This window comes from Salvia splendens, chromosome 10 (assembly GCF_004379255.2).
Source record: "Salvia splendens isolate huo1 chromosome 10, SspV2, whole genome shotgun sequence".
Lineage (NCBI taxonomy): Eukaryota > Viridiplantae > Streptophyta > Magnoliopsida > Lamiales > Lamiaceae > Salvia > Salvia splendens.
This window is the reverse complement of record NC_056041.1, coordinates 13,575,111-13,596,826: the sequence shown is the minus strand read 5'-3', so window position 1 is coordinate 13,596,826 and position 21,716 is coordinate 13,575,111. Positions and strand designations below refer to the sequence as shown.

Genomic DNA, 21,716 nt, shown 5'->3' with positions numbered 1-21,716 from the left:
TTTAAAAATCGTTTTTAAAATTTAAAAAAAAATTCCCACTTCCCAATAAATTATATCAGTTTCTCACCACTTTTAATTTATTTTTTATTTTCCCCAAAATTCACATTTCCATCTATAAATACCCTCATTTCCGCAAAAAAATTTCCACCACACTATACAATTCTCATCTAAATTCTCTCATCAATTCTCAATCTTTTACTCTTGCAAAAAAAATGTTCGGCTCCGGCGATCACCCCTCCGACTCCCGCGGTTGGAACCACGAATGGTTCTGCCCAACATCATTCCCTAGTCTGGAAACGGAATTCTCGCCCTCTCCTCAAACCCAAGGTTCTCAAATTCTGGGTGGCTACCGGCCTTACCCGGTGGACGAGCAAGATGCCCCCGATGGGACATATGGGTGGGCACCCGAACAAGGATCGGGAGGGAGCGGCGGCTCCCAAACTCCTACTACTCCTTCTCCTTGTAGTACTCGTGTTCAGGGTCGTGCCGGTGACCCTCACGTCCGCACCCCGTACACTCCGAGGGAGATGGATAAGTTATTCAAAGCCTATTTGGAAATCTCCGAAGATCCGGAGATTGGCACGAACCAAAGCGGGGATAGGTTTTGGTTCCACGTCTCTCGCCGGTACAATGCCACCCGACCGGATGGAACCATCGAGCGCAATGAGAGTATGGTGCGCAATGCCATCTTCAAAGCCAACGAAGAAATCCAAAAGTTCCAGGGGTATTACCTCTAGGAACAACAGTCGGCGGGAAGAGACAAGAGCACCATGGCGACCTACCAATCTTTTTATTACAAACCATTCAAGTACCTCAACGCTTGGCAGGAGGTGCGTACGCATCCGAAGTATAGGGCGGCTTATCATCCTCCTCCAGCTCCTCCAGCAAACGGTCGAGATCGTTATCCCTATCCGACACCGGCTCGGTGAGGTAGCTAGCCAGCTTGTCGGAGCTAACTTGGGTAGCCCCGACGCCGGCCCGAGCAGTTCCCAATGCCGGCCGCAATGAAGGAAACAGCCGACGACCAACTGTCGCGCCGCTCCCTCTCCTGCTCCCTTTGTGATACCTCAACCATCCACCAACTCGTTGTGGGCCCTTTTGGCTCAACTTAATTTGGCCAATACGTCTCACATGTCTCCCAAGCAACTTGATGCACATTGGACAATGATACGAGGTCTCCGAAAAACATTGGGGATAGAATAGTCTTCCACGGGGGTATTTTTTAGGCTTTAAGTATGTAATTTTTAATTTGTAGGATTTTAATTGTGTAATTTTTATTTTTTAGAATTTTAAGTACGTAATTTTTATTTTTGAGGATTTTAAGTATGTAATTTTTAATTTTTAGGATTTAAGCATGTAATTTTTATTTTTTTTATTTGTAATAGTAGTTCAAGTATTTTTAATGTATTTTTATATTGTAGAAATGTTTTTTAGTAATTGAAATATTTAAATTAAATAATGGAATAGTGAGACCCTTGGGCATGCTATTGTGGAAGAGCATGAATGTGGTTGTTGTGCTCTTGGGAAAGAACATTAAGTAAAAAATTAATAAATGTGGGTCGAGACACACATCCATGCTCTTTGGCAAGAGCATGAATGTAGATGTTTTTTTTTCTTAAAAATTAACTCATATATAAGAGAAGAAATTACAAATAAACTCCTATATTATAGATAGGAGGAAATTATGAACGATGATGTTGTTATGCCATAAAGTGCGAAAAGTGAATATAGAAAAAATAAAAGAAACTCAATTGAAAAGTGATTTTGGATTTTGTATACTACTAGTTGGGATGAATTTGGTCCCAATATTTTCACTAATAGAGGCTGTGGAGAAATTAAGCTTTATTTGGTCCTACAAATGGAAAAAAGAAGGCTAGCATGGTCCACTAGCCGTGCGCATTTCGATTTCCCATTCGCTTTTAATACTACTCGTATCAAATAAAGATACAAATTTTATGTAAATAGAAAATTAGAGATTGGAAAAGATGAGATATAATGATTCTTTAAAGAGATAAAGGTACATACATGAAATAGAGATCGAGTAGATATTAAAAGTGACACTTTCCATTTTCCCTTATTATTTGTGGTTTAATTTCTGTAGTTTCATGCGTTTGTAGGATTTGATATTATCTATGGTTGGAGAATGTCGGTGAAGAATTTCTATTCATGTTAAAATAAAGTGGAAGGCGAAGGCAAGATTAAAAAAAAGTTAAAACGCATAACGCCATAAAGCCAGAAGAATTGGAACGAAAAAGAAATATGAATGCAACGGGTGTAGGGTTTAGGAGTGTGACCGGTGTTATTGACTTGTTTTTTCTATTTACATTGTCAACAAATAAATTTCGTATAATGTAGGCAAAATGGACCCGAGCACGTTAATATGAGCCTATTTTAAAATGTTCTGTAGTACTTTCTCTGTCCTATTATGAGCGAGATACTTCTTTTTCATTCCTTATAGAATAATGATAATGATAATGATAATGATAATGATAATGATAATGATAATGAAAGATTAAAATAATAATAATGAAATAAGAAAGAAAATAATATAAAAAATAACTTTGTCTAAAATGAGATAAATATAACAATATTATAATATCGATAATTTTTTAAACATTAATTAGTTTGGGCCATGCTTGAATTTCATCGTTTACAATCTCGAGTAATATGCACACTCATGACTTAAATTCCAAATGCTGGGGTCCAAATTAATATTTACAGATAGTTATATATTTTTAATGTCAACAATGCCAAAAAATACTTTAGACATGTACATTATGGAACTATGATGAAAAGATGAATACTGAATGAGAAATAATTTGAGAATGAGCATTATAAGTTAAAAAATACACACAATTCCATGGTCGGTATCGAAATAATTAAATAACTGATAAATTTGAAAATAAAAGGCATAAATAGAAAATTAACCTCATCAAAATAATTAAAGAATAGATTTTTAAATAAAGAGCATAATTTTAAAATTAAATTTACTAATACTATATTATAATTGTGGACTAAAGAATTACAGTATTACTTTTATTCTTAGATTAGAGACCACAAATAACTAATTTAAAAAAATATTAAAATACCATAAATGAATTGATTAACTGGACACATAAACTAGAAAATCTACTAAAAAGTACTGTATTAGTGAAATAACCAACGCTTGCACCAAGGTTCGAACTCAGGCTTCCAGGTTGGAAGACAGGTTTGCCAACCAAGTGAGCTAAACAATGATATTTTATACTCCTACATTTGTAATATACTCCCTCCGTCCCGCACTACTTGCACTTATTTCCTTTCTGGGCGTCCCAAGTTATTTGCACTCTTTCCATTTTTAGTAACAATTTATACCTACAGCCGTAATTGTTGACTTTGTCTATCACTCATTCTTTAATCTCCGTGCCCAAAAGGAAAGGTGCGAGTAGTGCGGGACAGAGGGAGTATAATACAGTATAAGCTTAAAACACAAATGGATGGGGGTTCCCATGACCCCAAAATCAAATAGGTCCGCCACTGATTCCAACGTACATACACTAATAGTCAGTCGATCATATCAAATGTCAATTTCGTACAAACACTAAACGACAAATTTTGTAATTATTGGGCTGAATTTAACTAAAGTTTCGTGAATTCCATCATTTTCAGATTTATAAATATACACTTATTAATTTGAGGATGAAGCTTTACCAACCATATTACATTTTCCCATCAAATATTTTCAAATCGTGATTTAAAATACATAAATTATCTAGTACAATTTGTTCATCTTACGAAATTATAGAAAAACATGCGCAACTAACGTATGCTTTGAAGAATTATTTGCGATAATTATTCTCGATTTACTTATATTACTATTGATGGGGGACGAATATAGTACTATTTCCTTCCTCCCAAAAACACCCTTTTGTCATTTTTGTCCAATAAACATTAATTTTAAAAATAAAATCTGATTTTCAATTGTTATTCATAATGGAAGGTGCAACTTGGTGCGTTTAGAAATAATTACATAACAGAATACTTTTGATTTAAATCATTGAAAAGGATTTCTTCAACTATTCAACATTTGGCAAGCCGTTCTCTGTTTGTAGATGTGATTTATTTAATTAATGAAATTTAATCTCATGATTCCATCGTTGGAATGCTTTGGCATAGTAACAAATAGTATCAATTTCACATAATCAATAAAATTGGAATAATACTTGTAGTTAAATTATACTAGTATCAATTTCTTTTGTACTAGTTAAATCATTTACCACATTCATTTTATTATACCGTCATTTAGTGGGTGGATATTATTTTAATTAAGATATCAAATTCGAAATTCAGTAGTACGTATATTTTTTTCTTTTTCAGGCTGCAAGTGAAATATTATAAAATAAATAAGCGAAATTTATAATGACACCATATTTATTTCCCTAACCAAAGATAGAAATTCAAATAACTCATTAGTTAACGTACCCCAACGGGAAATATTCAAAAATACAGGTGATTAAGCCTCATTATAGAGTATTCTGTTAGCAGTCATCCTTAATAATTTCAGATTAGTATGCAATCATCTTTAATTAATTGAAGAAATCTAAAACAAAAGATAGATTCCATTTTCTGCGCAGAAGGTCAACGTCTTGATAAATTTATTGCTACATAAATCCACACACCATTCTCAATCCTCAGCCGTTGATCTTATAATATCAAAATCCGCATTGACTCTAAATTCATTTCATCGAATCAAACCATGAATATGTATGCCCCACAAAACCCGTTGAATTTCCTATAATATTTGCCGCTGATACAGCATTACTAAGAGATAGAAAGAGTGACAGAGGGAAAGAAAGATGATGGGGGTGGCGGTGTTTGCGGCTACGGTTCTACATGCTGCGGTTCTGTGCAGTGCAGGGATGACGAGCAGCTTCGTGAGGAGCCCTCAGAAAAGTGTGGATATGCCTCTTGATAGTGATGTGTTCAAGGCCCCTCCCGGCTATAATGCGCCGCAACAGGTCTCTTTTCATATTAGTGGAGTACTGATTTTTTAAGTGCCCTTTTGCACCTTTTTTTGGGTAAAATCTTTGCTTGCACAATCTATTTTTTTTTCTTTCACATAAGTAATCTTTTGCTAAAGATCTTTGCGGTAAGCAAATACTTCGGTGCTCATTTTTTCAGTTGCAGCATAAAATTCTGAAATGTACTCTCTTTTTTTTCATTCTAATCTTTGCAATGATACTCTGGTTTTTATTTTTCAATATTTTAATTAATGTTTTGGGTTTCAGGTGCACATAACGCAAGGGGATCACGTAGGTGAAGCAGTGATTGTATCGTGGGTAACCGTAGAGGAGCCCGGTTCAGGCATAGTTCAATATTGGGCGGAGAACACCAGTCACAAGCATAAGGCAGAGGGAAAATTTAACAAGTACAAATTCTACAATTACACATCTGGCTACATCCATCATTGCACAATTAGGAAATTGCAGGTACAACACTCAACTTCAGTGTCACAATTTTAAAAATAAATTACAATAATATGCAAATCACACTAACACATATTGTTCGCTAGCACGACACTAAGTACTACTACGAGGTCGGAGTCGGGTCGACGGCGAGGACGTTTTGGTTCACCACGCCGCCGAAAGTGGGCCCTGACGTACCTTATACATTTGGCGTCATAGGTACTTACATCTCAATCTTACATGCTAGTACTACTTTCATCCACCAAAAATATTTCTGCTTTTTCATGTTGAGCTGTCTTCTTTATATAATAAATTGAGTCTTGTTTTATAGTATTAGCAATGCTTCTATCACCTGCTATCTTACTTTATTAAGTTACATTAAATATGGTGTTATTAACTAGACTGTTTTTTTGGATGGAGGCGGAGGTAGTATTGATTGGTTAGAATCATTATAATGCAACAAAGTATTAGTTTTTTATTGGAGATAACTAAGGTTACATTTTGGACAGGTGATCTTGGACAGACATACGATTCCAACATAACACTCACACATTATGAAAACAATCCAAACAAGGGACAAGCCGTGTTGTATGTGGGCGATCTATCTTATGCCGACAACTACCCGTTTCACGACAACGTGAGATGGGACACGTGGGCGAGGTTTGTGGAAAGAAGCGTCGCTTATCAGCCATGGATTTGGACTGCTGGAAATCACGAGATCGATTTTGTTCCTGAAATTGTAAGACCATCTCCAACCATACTCTAAAAATGAGTTTTTGTGTAGAAATCTTCTTCAACCATACACCAAACTCAAACCCATTTTTGGTGTTTTTTGTGAAACAACACCAAATATGGGTATTACTGTAAAAAATTTGTGAGACAAAAACTCAAAAATGATGTAGATAGTGTAAATGGTTGGAGTAAAACTACTTTTTGGTGTGACGTATACTCGAAAATGGGTTTGAGTTTGGTGTAAATGGTTGGAGATGGTCTAAGTATCGCAATTTAAATTAAGAGTTTGTAGTTGGGGGTGGTCGAGCCCCGCAGCTATTGTTTTATTTCTGCCAATCTTGTGTTGTAAAATGAAATTGTTTATGATGTATTATTGCAGGGTGAAACGAAGCCGTTTAAGCCTTACACCAACCGTTACCGTGTCCCTTACAAAGCATCGCACAGCACTGCTCCGTTTTGGTACTCCATCAAGAGGGCTTCTGCATATATCATTGTTTTGTCTTCCTATTCAGCCTACGGTAAATTCCCAGCCTAAGGAAAATGTTGAATACCATATTATCATGTCCAGGAAAAGTCTTCACTTTATATAACAAAGTGAAAAAATGAAAAATATGCAAAAATGGAAGCCAATTCTTGATTGATTATTTATATGTTTTTGGTGTGTGTAGGAAAATACACTCCTCAGTACCAATGGCTTGAGGATGAGCTGCCGAAAGTGAATAGATCCGAAACGCCGTGGCTGATTGTTCTGATGCATTCTCCATGGTACAATAGCAACAGCTATCACTACATGGAAGGTGAAACCATGAGAGTCATGTACGAGCCGTGGTTCGTCAAATACAAAGTCGACGTTGTTTTTGCCGGCCATGTCCATGCTTACGAGCGCTCGGTATGTATAGATAGCACCCCCCAAGTTTGAACTACTGTTTTAGAAGCGATAGGCACTTGGAAACAATTTTACCAAATCAAAATTGTTGCATCGAATTTTTAACTTAGTAAATCATAGTAGTAGAAATTATTTATGGACATTTTGGAAAAGTGCATCAATATTTAGACCATTTTGGTGACTATTGCAGGAGCGCGTGTCTAACATTGCTTACAATATTATCAACGGACTTTGCTCTCCGGTGAGTGACCAGTCTGCTCCGGTGTATATAACCATCGGAGACGGAGGAAATATTGAGGGCCTCGCCAACAAGTAAGATACCAAACGAGTTTCTTATTTACCAATCATTTTACATATGAGATGCAACATAGTTTAAAACTTTTTGCATCTGTGATTGAATACGAGTGTTGGGTGTTGTTTTCAGCTTGACGGAGCCACAGCCTAAGTACTCTGCTTATCGAGAGGCGAGCTTCGGGCACGCGACATTCAGTATAGAGAACAGGACACATTCTTACTACAGTTGGCATAGGAATCAAGATGGATATGCTGTTGAAGCTGATTCCCTGTGGTTTTTCAACAGATTCTGGCATCAGATTGATGATTCTACTACTGCTGCTTAATACTTTTGGATTTGGGATTCAACCTTCATGACTATGAGAAGCGGGAATTGTCACATCTCTTTGTATTTTGCTAGGAATTATGAATTGGTAATGTGTATTTGCACAAGAATTTCAACATTTAAATGAGAGGAGAAATGGCACCTGTAATTTGTGTTTTTATTAATTTCTGTTTGAAGTATATGTCCACTGTGCGTTATGTTTCATTTCATGAGTGTTATTATGAGATGTATATTGGAGAGTATGCCAAATACCGATTCATTGGTAAGGGTGGAAGCCTTTGGTTTATTATTGTGTTTCACATTGGTGTTAGATCCAAGTTTTGGTTATTATAAATGTTCTACTAATTGACTAAAACCAATTATTCATTTTTAAAAATAATTGTTTGATAGTTAAATACATTATACGATTTTTTAAGATAATTCGTATACATCAGTATTTTAATTAATTGAATTATGTTTTTTTTTAAATATCCATTTGATTATTCGACACTTAATTTAATTGACCTATTATTATCTTTTTAAAATAATCGTTAAGATTATTTGAAGAAAACAAAATTCTATTTTCTCAATCCAAAGGACCTTCTAAAAAGCAGTTTTGAGAAATGAAGAATTGAATAAAAAATATGGAGTACATACTTCGAACTTAGTTTGTGTTATTTCTTACTCATATTAAGATGTGAGATCGAAACTAAATCCTAAGTTCTCTTTTTCAAACTCAAATGAATCAAAAAGCACAACTTAAACAATCTATAGAGTAAATACTTTTCTTCATTGAAAATCAACACTCTCATTTCATATGACATAGTTTCCTTAATCCCCCAGTAAAATCACACCAACAATATGAAATTCTGAATCACAAGCCAAAAGCCTTGAAATATGATGTACCATGGTCCATGGGTCAAATAGTGAGACTTTAACATATTCTTGAAACTGGTGTCTGGTCGTCTCAGAGGAGGCGGTCGAGATCCATGTTCAAACTCATATACAATGACATTTATAATTACAAATGTCACTAAAATATGAGTTGGGACCATGAACGTCAACATATCTCCCATGAGAAGAGTCTCCCCCCTTTTCTTGATGGGCCGAGGCGAAAAGAATGTTTTCATGTTGAAGAAACTTCGAGAATGTGGTCTTCAGTCTTCATTATATCTCAGTCCATCCTAATCTTCACTAGGAGGAGCTTGCAATTCATCTCCTTTTCTAAATCCAAGTTCTGACATATCTTGCTTTGCCATCAAATTCCTGCATAAGTACAGTGCTAGTTTAATTAAAAGAACCATACAGAGTACACCCCCACGAAAAACAATGAAGAAGGGGTACCATTTGAAAGCAAGAAGAAACATGAAAACAACCACGAGAATACATATCTTGATCATAGCTATAAGCTAAACCTATTGTAATGAACATAATGCCACGAGCTATATAATATACCAGGACACTCTTAACCATCAATGACATGTCAAAAAAACTTACAAAACCAGTAGCAACAAGAATTCATATTCTCTTCTATTGTGTAATTCAATGGGCAGGGCTAAATAATCCCATGTCTTAGTGAGCACAACTAGCAAAGTGTAAGACTCCAAATTTGCATAAATGAAATTTCAATAAAATACAACAACTTCACCACTATACATGTAAGCACAATGGGATAAAGATTCATCTGATATGTTAAAATTAGATTGTGCCACATATTTACACATGAGCTACTAGTTAGTTAGCCAGCTCAAAATTAGTTAAGTTAAATGTCCTCTCTCTTCTCTCCTATGTAATCGCATGCACAGCTTCTTGTATCTTCTACTTATCTCTAAATATATGGATGAATGATGCAAACGAAAGTTCTTAGATCATAAATCCTCTATCTATCAAGATATTTTTCTAATTATGCAGCACTTTACAACTTCTTGTAGCTTGTACTCATCTCTATCTATAGAGATGAATGATGAAAATGAAGATAAGTTTTCAGATCACAAATCCTTTCAATCATGGTATCTCTATGATCATATAACAACTAATAACGGAAACCAGTGCATGATAGAGGAACCGAGCACACTTACTTTTCCATACGACACTCCAGGTACTTCTTGGAGAACTGTCTGCATTTATCAGATTTATGACCCTCATTCTTCAAACATTTAATGTACTCTTTCTTTTCCTGCATCAATAAACATAAAAAACTAAGCAAATAACCATGCACAAACCTAGTTTAACAAAAAAAATTCAATCATAACCAGCATAGATATTCTGTAATCTCCTATTAAATGCCGTACCAGGTCGCATAGATGCATATGATCCAAAGGGAAAACTCCCTTTTCTGGTGGCACTGGTCTTGCTCCTCTATTTCCACCAAATGCACCTCCTATGGCAACAAAGATCATTAATAATGGAAACTACATTTTTAAAAGAACGTTAACACTCACCATTTGAGGTATCAAATCTAGTAATGAAACTAATGGAGAAACATCACACTCAGTCATAAACCTAGACTAACATCCCACGCTAATTTGATCAAGCACAAAAGCTTCTATTCGGATTTCAGTTTGTTTGCATTGGATCGACCAAGAATTCATCCGAACTACCTAAAGCAAATTTAATGGAAATATATACTCCGGGGAGAGGACTAACAAATAAATATTGAAAACTAAGTACCATCAATCAGAAGTTTATCATATGTTAATTCTACATAAACAAATAATTCAATGATGTTTAGAAACAGCTGAGGTAACAATTTACCAAACAAGTAAGCCCTAAAATTGGGGATGATTCTACTTACCTGCACTCATTGATGAAAATATCGAATTTTCACGGAGAGAAATCCTAGGCGAGGATAGTCGGAGATGAATTCGTGAAATCGGCGAAATCACCGCCGGTTAACCGGAAATGGGCTTTTTTTTATCTTAGGCTAATTTAAATAAATGGGGATGGCATTAAAGCAGCCTACTCGTTTGTGAGTCTGTGACCATTTGTCCTTATATTTTTATTTGTGAAAGTATAATTATTTTGGTAATATTATAAATAATCAAATTTTTGTGTTGATTTACGAATTCCTGAAACATTTACTGTTTCTTAATTTTTTATTTTTTATTTTATTTTTTCTATTTATTACAATAAACTTCGTACATATTAAAAAAATTAAATACTCCTCAGACAAGGATATTGTAATTTTTCCTTTTAAATTGTCCACCAAAATCGATTTAATATGTAAAATTTAATAGTCCAATAATCAATTCTTTAGTGTACGTAATTATCATTGGCTTAAATATTTGTGTAAATGATACTCCATGTAACATTTAAAACTGAAAAATCCACGAATCTCCAGTAAATAGATTCAATTTTGCAGCTATATCCCGAAACTAGTTCGTCGCCAAAGAGATCACAGCTCCGATCCATAGCCGAACACTTAAAATTCACATCCTCATCTGCATTTCGTAGTGTGTGAAACAATAAATTGATGATGAGTTTGAATTGAGTTCAACTCGCAATGGCCAATCCAACGGTCGGCGGCATCTCCACGGGAGGGGAGAAGGCGAAATCAGAAAATGGTGAAGAGAAAAAAGAAGATTTGGATCCGGAATTTTTGAGTTGTTTGCTTCAGCCTTCGCCGCCCGATTCCGATCCTAATTACATCGGAATCCGCCGCCTCCTCCTCCATCGGAAGGCGCATGCCGGCCAGCTCAATCGCAAGGTATTTTTAAATTCTCGTGATGAAGTGTGCACCTCGATTGCAATTTATGCTATATTTTGAGAAATTAGGTGTTTTACTTGATTTTTGTGGAAGAGATCGGGCATGAAGCTTAAATGAAGTTGTTAGTCCTAAGTCTGCTAGATGAATAACCTCTAGGTTCAAACCCTGGAAGCGTTTTCGTAAAATAATTAATGCATGCCAATTGCCAACATACGAGCAAAACTCGAGTTTAAGCAGATGCTTTCTAGATTGTGATCAAATAGTACTAGGATGCAGTTCTTCTAATCATTGCAAATACACATGGTACGCAGTAAATGCATGAAAATCCTTCTATTAATTAGGTCTATGACTGATCATGAATATGTAAAGAACAAAGGAGAGATTGTCATAATCTGCATATAACTATCTAATTTCGTTTAATTGAATCTAGTTGTGGGTTGATTACACATGTTGAAGAAGAATTCTGTTTTGGAAGTGGATTCTTATATCATGTTCCCTAGCTAGTTTGATGACTACTTATATTTAGTAGAGAGTCGGAAAAACATAATTATTTGTTTTTGTACCTGTTGGCTAATATTTTCTTATAATTATGTTGTACTACTACATTTTATCCAGTATGCGAACATTTGAATAAGTACAGTTTCTCGAATAAGTTATGTAGCAAACATAGTCATATTTCATGTCATGGTTGTGTCCCTAATCAAATCATGTGCTTGCATGTTGTAGGGCTGGAAATGTAATGAAAGAGGTTATGTGGCATTCCGTAATTTTATTAATAGGCCTAGGAATTGGGAGAGTAATCAGACACCAAGTTTATCAAGCACACCAGGACAGAGGTTGCTAATTCTGGCTCTGACATTGATTAGTATTTGCTAGTGTAGTACCAATTTCGTATAATTGATTTCATTTCATCCAATGTATCTTTCTGATGTAAGTTTATTATTTAAGTTTCTCCCATACGGTTCTCACATCAGGTTAATTTACTGGTTGATGCATCAGTGGACGATGGCTACAATCTCCAAGTCCACTCTTCCCAGTTCATGATGCAGACAGCTGGAGTATTGGCAGGGTACGTGCCTTTCTCTATGAGTCTTTCAATTCCATTACATTTACAACATACTATATAAGAATAGTAGTAGGCTGGGCATCATGCTGTTAATGATATAGCCAAGGCAAGTATTCAGACCCATAGATAGAGGGAGGAGATAAGTTGCAGGGAATTGGTTCCTTATAATAAACTGTATTAGGGATTAATAATTGCAACATGTATTAAACTATATTTGCTTAATGATTGTTGTATTAATACTTAACTGTGAGGTTGGCCAGCACTTCGGTTTCTCTGCCAAAATAGGTTTGTGCTTTGTATCCTCATTAGGCATATAAATCCACATTAAATCCAAATATGCATATTTATACGTGTCTGTGTATTGGCTGGGTGCAGTGGTACCTGTATTATCTTGAGATTACTGGTTTGGAGTCTCCTTGGAAAATTTAAATAAGATCACCCCCTCCCCTGTTAAGTCAAATGAATATATGCATTGCATCTCAGGTTTTCTTGAGATGATGGCTTGTGACACGTCAATGAATTAGAATAAGTGAATTTGCTTATCAGAAGCCACATAGAGGAACATACTTCTTAAAATAAACATCTTTACAACATACATTTTCATTATCTTTTTATAGGATTTGCGGAGTTCTAGCCGAGGAATAAGCCGCACTACAAGTTTAAGTTCAATTACAAGTGAAACTGAGCACCCACGAAAAAAGGTTGAACCTGCATATTCCTTTGTTGGGATGCACTGCATATTTGACCAAGCCAAGGCCATGGGTAATCCTTGACATGCCAAAATCCATTTGTATTGCATTGTCACTCATTTCCAAAGTTAAAATTGTCATATTCATAGGAAGCTTATCCAGAATTTCTCGTGGCAGTTACTGTGATAAAGTTTGGTAACATGAGTTCGGATCTTCTTGCTTATGGATCAGCCGATGGAATCTTGACAGTGTGCAACGTCTCTATGCCACCAACAGTACTGCAGCAGTTAACTGGACACACTAAAGATGTCACAGGTTGGATTAACTGGTACTGACTGTGTCATCTTTTCTATATTTCTGGTTGTTATTTTTTTGCTGCTTGGTACTTGTTCATCTGCATTTATATATCCAATTTCAATTTGTTTCCTCTAACAATATTAAGGAGGTTTGAAGTTAGAGTTGGTTGCATAATTTGGCATTAGTAGATTTATAAGTATGCCCTTTCCAGATTTTGACTTCTCAGCAAACAATCAATACATTGCATCTGCCTCAATTGATAAGACAGTGCGAGTATGGGATATCTCAAAAGGGCTTTGCATAAGAGTGATTTATGGAGTCTCTTCGCAACTCTGTATTCGCTTTCACCCTGTGAGTGGATCATATGTTCTGGCCCATGCCACTTTTTCAGTCTAGGAATTTGGCTGGTTTGTATACAAATTTATTAGTATCTTTTCTTCTTCACTCTTGCAGGTTAACAACAATTTTCTTTCGGCTGGAAATGCAAATAAAGAGATTTTGGTAACTTTCTCACCACATACACCAATTACGTCAAATAAATTATACCTTTGAAGAAGTTACTCTCTTTTGCTTGGTTTTTTGTTGATTAGTAGTTGTTTGTCTCTTACTGTTTTGAGTGCCAAAATTAGGAAATCTTTATTATAGAAAGTCTGAAACTCACTACATTTCTTTCAAAAACTGTGTGAGAGGACATTTTGCTAAATTTGTTGCTTCTTTCTGTGAGTGTTCCTTGTTAATACTCAATTATTATAAAAAATTATTCATTCATCATTTGAAAATAAACTGGTATGATACATTTCTGTGGTATATCCTTGGACGAGATAAAATATGCTTACTCTTTCACGATTGCGTGTTTCCTCTCTTCCTTATGTAGTACACTATATTCTTGGACAAGATAAAATATACTTTTTCATCATTGCTTGTTTCCTCTCTTCCTTATGTAACCTGCATTTTTAGGTCTTCAATTTTAGCACAGGTAGAACAATCAATAAAATGACTCTTTACAGTGAGGTGACGGCTATGGACCATGACCACACGGGTCAGATTACTTTTTGTGGTGATGCTCAGGTATATATGTACTTGGCTAGGAGGGCTTACCTTTTCGGATAAGCCTTAAATTGTTTTCCAGACAAATTTTTTACTGCCTGGCTTTGCAGGGCTGTGTATACACACTTACTATGGATTCACGTACCGGTGCCCTCTCTCTTACTCACCGCCATCGAAGTAAAGCCAATAACCCATCTCCAATCACCACCGTCCAGTACAGAACCTTTTCTTTGCTCGCACGTGGTCCAGTGTTGCTCACTTTCTCTCACGATGGAAGTTTGTCTTTCTTCAGGTAATCTTGAACAAACACCTACAGATGCTGTGTACATAATTGTAGATTGTTTAATTTGATGGATTCCTTTGGTACTGCAGCGTCTCTCTAGAGTTACAAGGCTATTTAACTGTTCGTTGCGCTCTCAAATTGACGCCACGTCTGCACAGCATCCGTGCCTCCTTCTGCCCTTTGCTTTCCCTTCAGAAAGGAGAGTACATAGGTAGGCATGCCAGGCGATTTCACTTGTTGCGTGGAAATTCCCATCGTGTTTCTTGGGCTGATATCTCTTGCTTTTTGGTTCAGTGGCTGGGAGTGAGGACACAAATGTCTACTTCTACGACTTAACACGGCCAAAGCATGCATGCGTGAACAAACTGCAGGTTTTTACGGTTCAAGCTTCAAACTCCTTTATTAATTTTTATATTAATAAACTTTATTAGAAGAAATCAACATCATCAACAATTCTGATATTTTGTAACTGCAGGGTCATGGCTACCCAGTAATAGGCATTGCTTGGAACCATGGAGAGAACTTTTTGGCTTCTTCGGATTTTGGCGGCACTGTCATCGTATGGAAGAGAGAGAAAACAAAGTGAAACCAGTAGTAAGTAATCCATGGATAAATCTTTGATGCTGTAAGGTGACAACGAGAACGACGACGCCGTCTCTTCGACCAAAGCGTGATGTACACTAAACCAAAGGGAAAGAAACAGAGTGTAGTTTGTAGAACTATTTGTTTGATCGCTGATTTGAAATAATAAAATGTGTTGATGAGTTGTGAGTTGTGAGTTGTGAGTTGTGAGTTGAGACCGTGTATTTGTAAGTTTTATAGACGGCGAGACATAATCAGGCAGCATTCATTTTTATTTGTAAACACGTAAACGTATTGATATGTCACAGACTCACAGGTGCAAATAAATGGCGACTACATGTTGGCTGAGCTTATAAACTTTTTAAGCTACTTGTATGATATATTTGGCTGAGCTTACAACATTTTATTCTTAAATACTAAACTTAAACCCATTTTAATGTAAATGTTATATCAAATAGTGATTTTACTTCAATCATTTATACTAACAAACATTTTAGAAAATTTTTCTCTATATTATGTTCTTTTTTATTCATAAAATTTGAAAAAAAAAATTAGTGTAACCCTAAAGATAGGTATTTCTTTACTCAAAATCCAAAATGAGATTGATTTGGAGAACCATTGGAGCTAGGGCTGATAATTTTTGGCACGATACGATAACACGACACGAAGCCGCACGAAATTAATGGGTATGTGTCAAAGCTTATTAGGTTCGTGTCCTTATCGTGTCGACACGATAAAGACACGAAATTTTCATGTCGTGTTCGTGTTACACGTTAAGAAATAATATTAATATATTATAATAATATTATTATTTTATTATTTATTTAAAAAATTAAATTAGGTCTAGTCTAATGGAGCACTTAGTATTAGGTCGTATTATTATAGTGTCGGTATTGTGTCGTGTCATATATGTGTTGTTATCGTGTCGACCCAAAGTGGTTCGTGTCGTTAATGGGTTCGTGTCGTGTTCGTGTCTGAGGGTAGCGGGTCGTGTTCGTGTTTGGAGTTTTCTTAACGGGTCGTGTTCGTGTTTGTTGTTATTGTGTCGTTATCGTGTCGACACGATAACGACACAACACACACGATTTGTCACCCCTAATTGGAGCTAATTGTCTTACGACACGATAACAACACAACACACACAATTTGTCACCCCTAATTGGAGCTAATTGTCTTACTCTATTTTAGGTTTTAATGTACTACCATTATTGAAAAGTATTTGGCAAATTAAGTTCGCAAATAATTTTTGAAGTTACAAAATAAACTCTCACAACTTGGTGTTTTTCAAAAAATAAGGTTCTCAACCTCAACTTAATTTTCATAATCGTATAAGCAATATATAGCGAGATATTTTCGATATAAACTCTTCAAATTTTAACTTTATTTTATTTTCTCGATCTAATTCACCACTCTCTCCCTAGGTTATATGCTCATTTATTCAAACATATTCACAGTTTTTGTTTGGTTTGACAACAGCCGCCTTTGGCGAAATCCAACAAATCATGCTCAACCAGGTTTACGGATTAAGGATGAAAGTCTCCCAACAAGTAGTGGTTTATAAAACTAGTATAGAACGTAAGACCTCTTACTAATAATGTTGTCATATTTCTTAGTAGTATTTTAAAAAATTCCTATATTGTCAAATAGATATTTATTTTTGCAAAGAGGGAAATAATTCATCAGTCTAATAAAAATAAAGCACACTCAGCAATTTTGGAAAGTCCTACAAAGTATACATTCTTCTTAACGTCCAGTTCTGGACACATTTCCTTAATTTACCCTAGTTTTGCTCACTTACTTGCAAAATTTCAAACATGACATATCATCATCTATATTAACTATCATAAAAACAACAAAATGAAATGATTTTTCCACTCACAAAATATCTGCCCAACTTTAATTAAAACATGTCATACCAAAACATACACTATTGTCTAGGACAAATGTAGCATATTTCGTATCGAGATTTAAACCTCCGAAATTATGCAAACTATACGGCGACAAATTTTGACTATTTTATTCTATAATTAATCTCCTGCTATTAAATTTTTTTCCAAGGGTCCTACTAGAACATTAATCTCAACCTATTCTCATGAAAGTCAGTACGCAACGCTAACATGTAGGGGTGTGCATTCGGGTTTCGGTTCGGTTTTTTGTCAAAACCGAACCAAAACTAAAAAACCGAATTTAGTTCAAAATCCAAACCGAACCGAACCCGAAAAACCGAAAAACCCGAACAAAACCGAAAAATCCGAAAAATAAATATAATATTAATATATATATGTGTGTAAATTATTTTATTTTATATATACTAATAGAATATTTATATATAATATAAAATTAATAATACATATAATATAGTAGAATTTATTAAAATAATATACTATATATTATATATAATATAATATATTAAATTAATAGAATATATATATAATTCGGTTATTCGGTTTTTCGGTTTTTTTCTTCGCCCGAACCGAACCGAAAAACCGAAATTTTTATATTTTCAAAACCGAAAAACCGAAATAACCGAACCGAATTTCAAAATTTCTCGGTTCGGATATTCGGTTTCCGGTTTTTTTGCTCACCCCTACTAGCATGACATTTCTTTTTCACATCAAAGTTGAAAAAGGCTACAAATCCTAAAACTTGAAGGGGGGGGGGGTGTTACTGCCTGCCAATGGTTTTGCACTAAATGATAGTGATATAAACAAAATGGAAGCTACATGGAGATATTTTAAGTATTTAACACAAGGCACATACCACATACATAGTCCACACTCCGCACAACTTTTCATCTACCACTCAACCTTTTATGCTCTACCCAGAAAGGTAGCATCTGCGAATGGTTAGAATTTCATGCTCACGTTTATCCAAATACTCGCGAATCAACCCTAGAATTTCATGCTCACATCTGCGAATGGTTAGAATTTCATGCTCACGTTTATCCAAATACTCGCGAATCAACCCTAGAATTTCATGCTCACGTTTATCCAAATACTCGCGAATCAACCCTAGTAAGCAGAGTAGCATCTCATAAGCCTTATGATCTCTTACTCTAGGATTGGTCAGTGCAGCAAGAGTCCTTCAAATATACGTATAAAGGGGTTAAAGGATCGTCATACAACTAGCTAGCCTACAATACATAACTACAGTTTACAGACAACCCCTACGAGGACATAAGTTGGTCTTCATGATGAGTTTCCCAACTAGTTCACTTCTTACCTCCTCTCAGATTTTCTTTTACCTCACAGATTGTTTGCATTGTGAATTTCAGTGTGTGGATTAAGTTCTTGTACTCATCACCTGCGTCGGCGTTTTGTATCCACCTGAAAGATCCATGCAACAGATACTGAAATTGAGAATTTGAAATGCCAATCTAGTCAATCTAACATCTGAGGAACATTGCAGCTGTTATAGCGCTCTTAGATTCAGGACTTACAGGTTGTGCAACTAATACTAGTGCTTGAGCCTAATGACTTATACATTTATTGTGTTTTTAGTGTGACAGGGAAAAGGAGACACAGAGGGAGAGACTAATTTCAACATGGTACATTAATTTTCAATGTCTTAGTATTACGTGCCAGGGTATTATTCATGTATACCTTTCTTCTCGAAAGAAGTAGGCTCCAACAGAATAATTATTCGTGCTCTTATCACCAGCTAGTATCTGTTCCAATCTGGAAACCTCATAACTGAAAAACACTCGGTTCATTGACATCTTAATTATACAAATATATACTAATCACGTTAAGGACCTCGAATTCTTAAGGCCAGTTATCCGAACTCTAGGGAACACTTAATAGACAGAATTAATGAAATGCATTAGTAGTCGCCTGAATACCTTGACATCAGTTTCTCTAGTAGACACACGAGAATTTTGTAATTTCTTCTTGTTTTCAGGGGAACAATCAAGACAGTAGAAATGATCTAGTCTTTCAGCTTCCTCTGGGTTCACCTCAACACAAGTTGGATGAAACCTGAATCAGGAAAAATAAGTATACGACTCAGTGCCACATCTAAACCTTTAGCTCAAAAACAAGGTGAAATTATAGTGCAAAGGTTGACTGGAAATACTAATTTTCAACGAACAAATTAATGCATGTCTTGCATATAACACCTTCACACCTCAAAACCAACTAAATATCGATTATGAACATATAAACTCAAACTCACCAGTCGCTGCATCCTTCACACTGAATCATTAGGTCATCAGGATTATAAGGCATCTCACATTTACAATACCTGCCATAACCAAATAAGCTAGGAATAAAAACCTCTTTAAAACAAGGGATCAATAACCGTGGCTTATTTTCTCGAAAAGCAAGGGACACTACAAATTTCGGCACATGGTGGATAAAAAGATAGAAGCCCACTTCTATAAGACACTTCAGAGCTTTTACTCTGGAGTCTGGATGATACAGGTGATAGTTTGGATACAGAAAAATAACACTCCGGGCTTATTCACCACAGACTTTGATGAATTAAATAACTTTGAGATTGTTGTATCATGTAGTCCTTGAAATGCTCAATCCTTATATAGTAAATCCAGGCTATTATCCAAAGTAAAGGCCCCAATAACACACAATATGCTGTGCAAAATACAAAGATAAAGAATGAATATACTACTATAAGCAAATCAATTACAAAATTTAGTTTCTCCATAAATGTAGTGAAATTAAGTAGCATTATAGTTGCAAGTTCTGCTGTTCGAAAGTAAGCTTCAGTGTTAACCACAACTGAAAAGTCTGCCATGACCCATGAAACCATACAAACACTTGAGAGCCACCTAAACTGATCAGTGCAAGTAAGGCACATAAATTCAACGTATAATTACAGTAAGCATTTGAGTTCTCTCTTTCATTTGAAAGTCTTTATAAAGTCTCATACATATATACGGTTAACAAGTTTTTTAAATTTCTCGAGCAAAGCTAGGAAACTCAACTATAGAAGAGCAATAAATCCTGGAACGAAAATCCTGAAAAGCTAAGCGAAACCATTTCTATGAAACTATACATCGCCTCCGAAAACGTAGAAATTGTCAATTTCAAACATCAACTCATTTTCCACTACTGAATCCAACCATTTAAGCAGAAAGAGACAGAGCAGTTATAGCACTAGCAGAAAACATCAAACCTACACGGCGACTCTATCAGGATTGAAGGCACCAGTAGACGAATTGTACTCAAAACGACAGAAGTAGTCGTCGTTCCCAACGGCGTCGAGCTTAGTGTAGCTCTTGAAGCTATGCACCGTACACTTGCCCTCAATGGTATCAGCACTCTGAATATCAAAATGATCGGACAAAAACACCTCCTTCGAGCCGTGGAACTGCCTTCGGCCTCCGATCGACTCCTCCGGCCGGTAATACCACCTCACCTGCACCCTCACGTTCTCGCCGCGGCCGTCCGCCTCGATCTGCTCCAAGCGCGCCACGTACGACGGCTTTGACGAGATCGACGGCCTCATCAAAACGCAATCGCCGCCTGCACAGACCGAAAATCGACGGAATATGTTAACAAATCATATTACCTAGCTCTACTTCAATTCAATCACGCGTTAGAGAGAGAGAAGTAAGTTCGCGAAGACTCACGGCAGATTACTTGGCCGATGTTCTTAACGGTGTAGGAATCGAGAGCACAGCGGACGAGTTTCGGCTTAGCCATGTACGGCACGGCGGAGGAGAGGAGCTGCGGAAGAGAGAGAAAGTGCTATGCATGTAGGCGAAGATTGAAAAATGTGGAGAGAGAAACTTCGCCGGCCGGTTTCAGTGTTAATATGAAAAGGGCAATAAAATCAGCCGAGCAATATTCACGTGTGTCGCGGTGCATGGACCTAGATTTTGTTCTGTTTTATTAACGGTGAAGATTGATCAGATCGTCAAGTCAGGGTCGATGCGATGTTAAGAGGGTTATTTTGGAAAATATTGTTACATCTAGTTGTATAAAGTCGTCGTGGGTTGATTTAGTCCTTTTTTGCTTTATGGCTTGTTTTTCAATTTTATTTCCTAGTAACTTAATGTAACATTACTCGTGAAAATTAAACGTTTGGTGACTTAATCCTTGATATTATTAACTTTTATTTGGCTAAATTGGGAATTTTGATATTTTTGGATCAATTGAGAGGCTCCCACTATTAATCGGTTGGGCTTGATCACTAAGCTTTAAGATAGGAGTAGTATTATTGTACTATATAATCTCTTGTCCTATTAAAGATGATCTAGTTTCTTGTTTGGTTTGTCCAAACTAAGATGACTCATTATTATAAATGAAATTTCATTTATCTCTAATTTATTTCTTCTGTCTTACTTTATTCTCTCCATTTAAATCACAAAATAAAGTTGCATAAAATCCTGTACCGCCAAAGGAAGGAGTCATCTTCCTTGGAAC

At 35.9% G+C, this 21,716-nt stretch overlaps 4 protein-coding genes across 4 annotated transcripts; 2 read left to right on the top strand and 2 right to left on the bottom strand.

Moving 5' to 3' along the window:
• Window positions 1-4,747: 4,747 nt before the first annotated feature.
• On the top strand, window positions 4,748-7,888 carry LOC121752456 (purple acid phosphatase 2-like). The gene is made up of 8 exons (XM_042147539.1): window positions 4,748-4,997; window positions 5,268-5,468; window positions 5,552-5,663; window positions 5,954-6,183; window positions 6,556-6,694; window positions 6,845-7,065; window positions 7,253-7,374; window positions 7,487-7,888. The coding sequence occupies exons 1-8, from the start codon at window positions 4,836-4,838 to the stop codon at window positions 7,680-7,682; spliced, it is 1,383 nt and encodes a 460-aa protein (XP_042003473.1). The 5' UTR covers window positions 4,748-4,835; the 3' UTR covers window positions 7,683-7,888.
• Window positions 7,889-8,429: 541 nt separating this feature from the next.
• On the bottom strand, window positions 8,430-10,633 carry LOC121750690 (cytochrome c oxidase assembly protein COX19-like). Its single transcript, XM_042145270.1, has 4 exons — window positions 10,455-10,633; window positions 9,952-10,040; window positions 9,739-9,836; window positions 8,430-8,926 (listed from the first exon to the last, which is right to left on the bottom strand). Exons 1-4 carry the CDS (start codon window positions 10,462-10,464, stop codon window positions 8,845-8,847), a joined length of 279 nt encoding a protein of 92 aa, XP_042001204.1. The 5' UTR covers window positions 10,465-10,633; the 3' UTR covers window positions 8,430-8,844.
• A 332-nt stretch (window positions 10,634-10,965) lies between these two features.
• Window positions 10,966-15,695, top strand: LOC121752199 (WD repeat-containing protein 13-like). The gene is made up of 12 exons (XM_042147140.1): window positions 10,966-11,366; window positions 12,093-12,202; window positions 12,366-12,435; window positions 13,050-13,194; window positions 13,299-13,436; window positions 13,630-13,769; window positions 13,872-13,919; window positions 14,376-14,486; window positions 14,576-14,757; window positions 14,838-14,959; window positions 15,043-15,119; window positions 15,224-15,695. The coding sequence occupies exons 1-12, from the start codon at window positions 11,163-11,165 to the stop codon at window positions 15,332-15,334; spliced, it is 1,458 nt and encodes a 485-aa protein (XP_042003074.1). The 5' UTR covers window positions 10,966-11,162; the 3' UTR covers window positions 15,335-15,695.
• A 2,696-nt stretch (window positions 15,696-18,391) lies between these two features.
• On the bottom strand, window positions 18,392-21,105 carry LOC121751278 (chromatin remodeling protein SHL-like). The gene is made up of 5 exons (XM_042145994.1): window positions 20,921-21,105; window positions 20,468-20,813; window positions 19,504-19,572; window positions 19,172-19,307; window positions 18,392-18,656 (listed from the first exon to the last, which is right to left on the bottom strand). The coding sequence occupies exons 1-5, from the start codon at window positions 20,991-20,993 to the stop codon at window positions 18,630-18,632; spliced, it is 651 nt and encodes a 216-aa protein (XP_042001928.1). The 5' UTR covers window positions 20,994-21,105; the 3' UTR covers window positions 18,392-18,629.
• Between the last annotated feature and the right edge of the window lie 611 nt (window positions 21,106-21,716).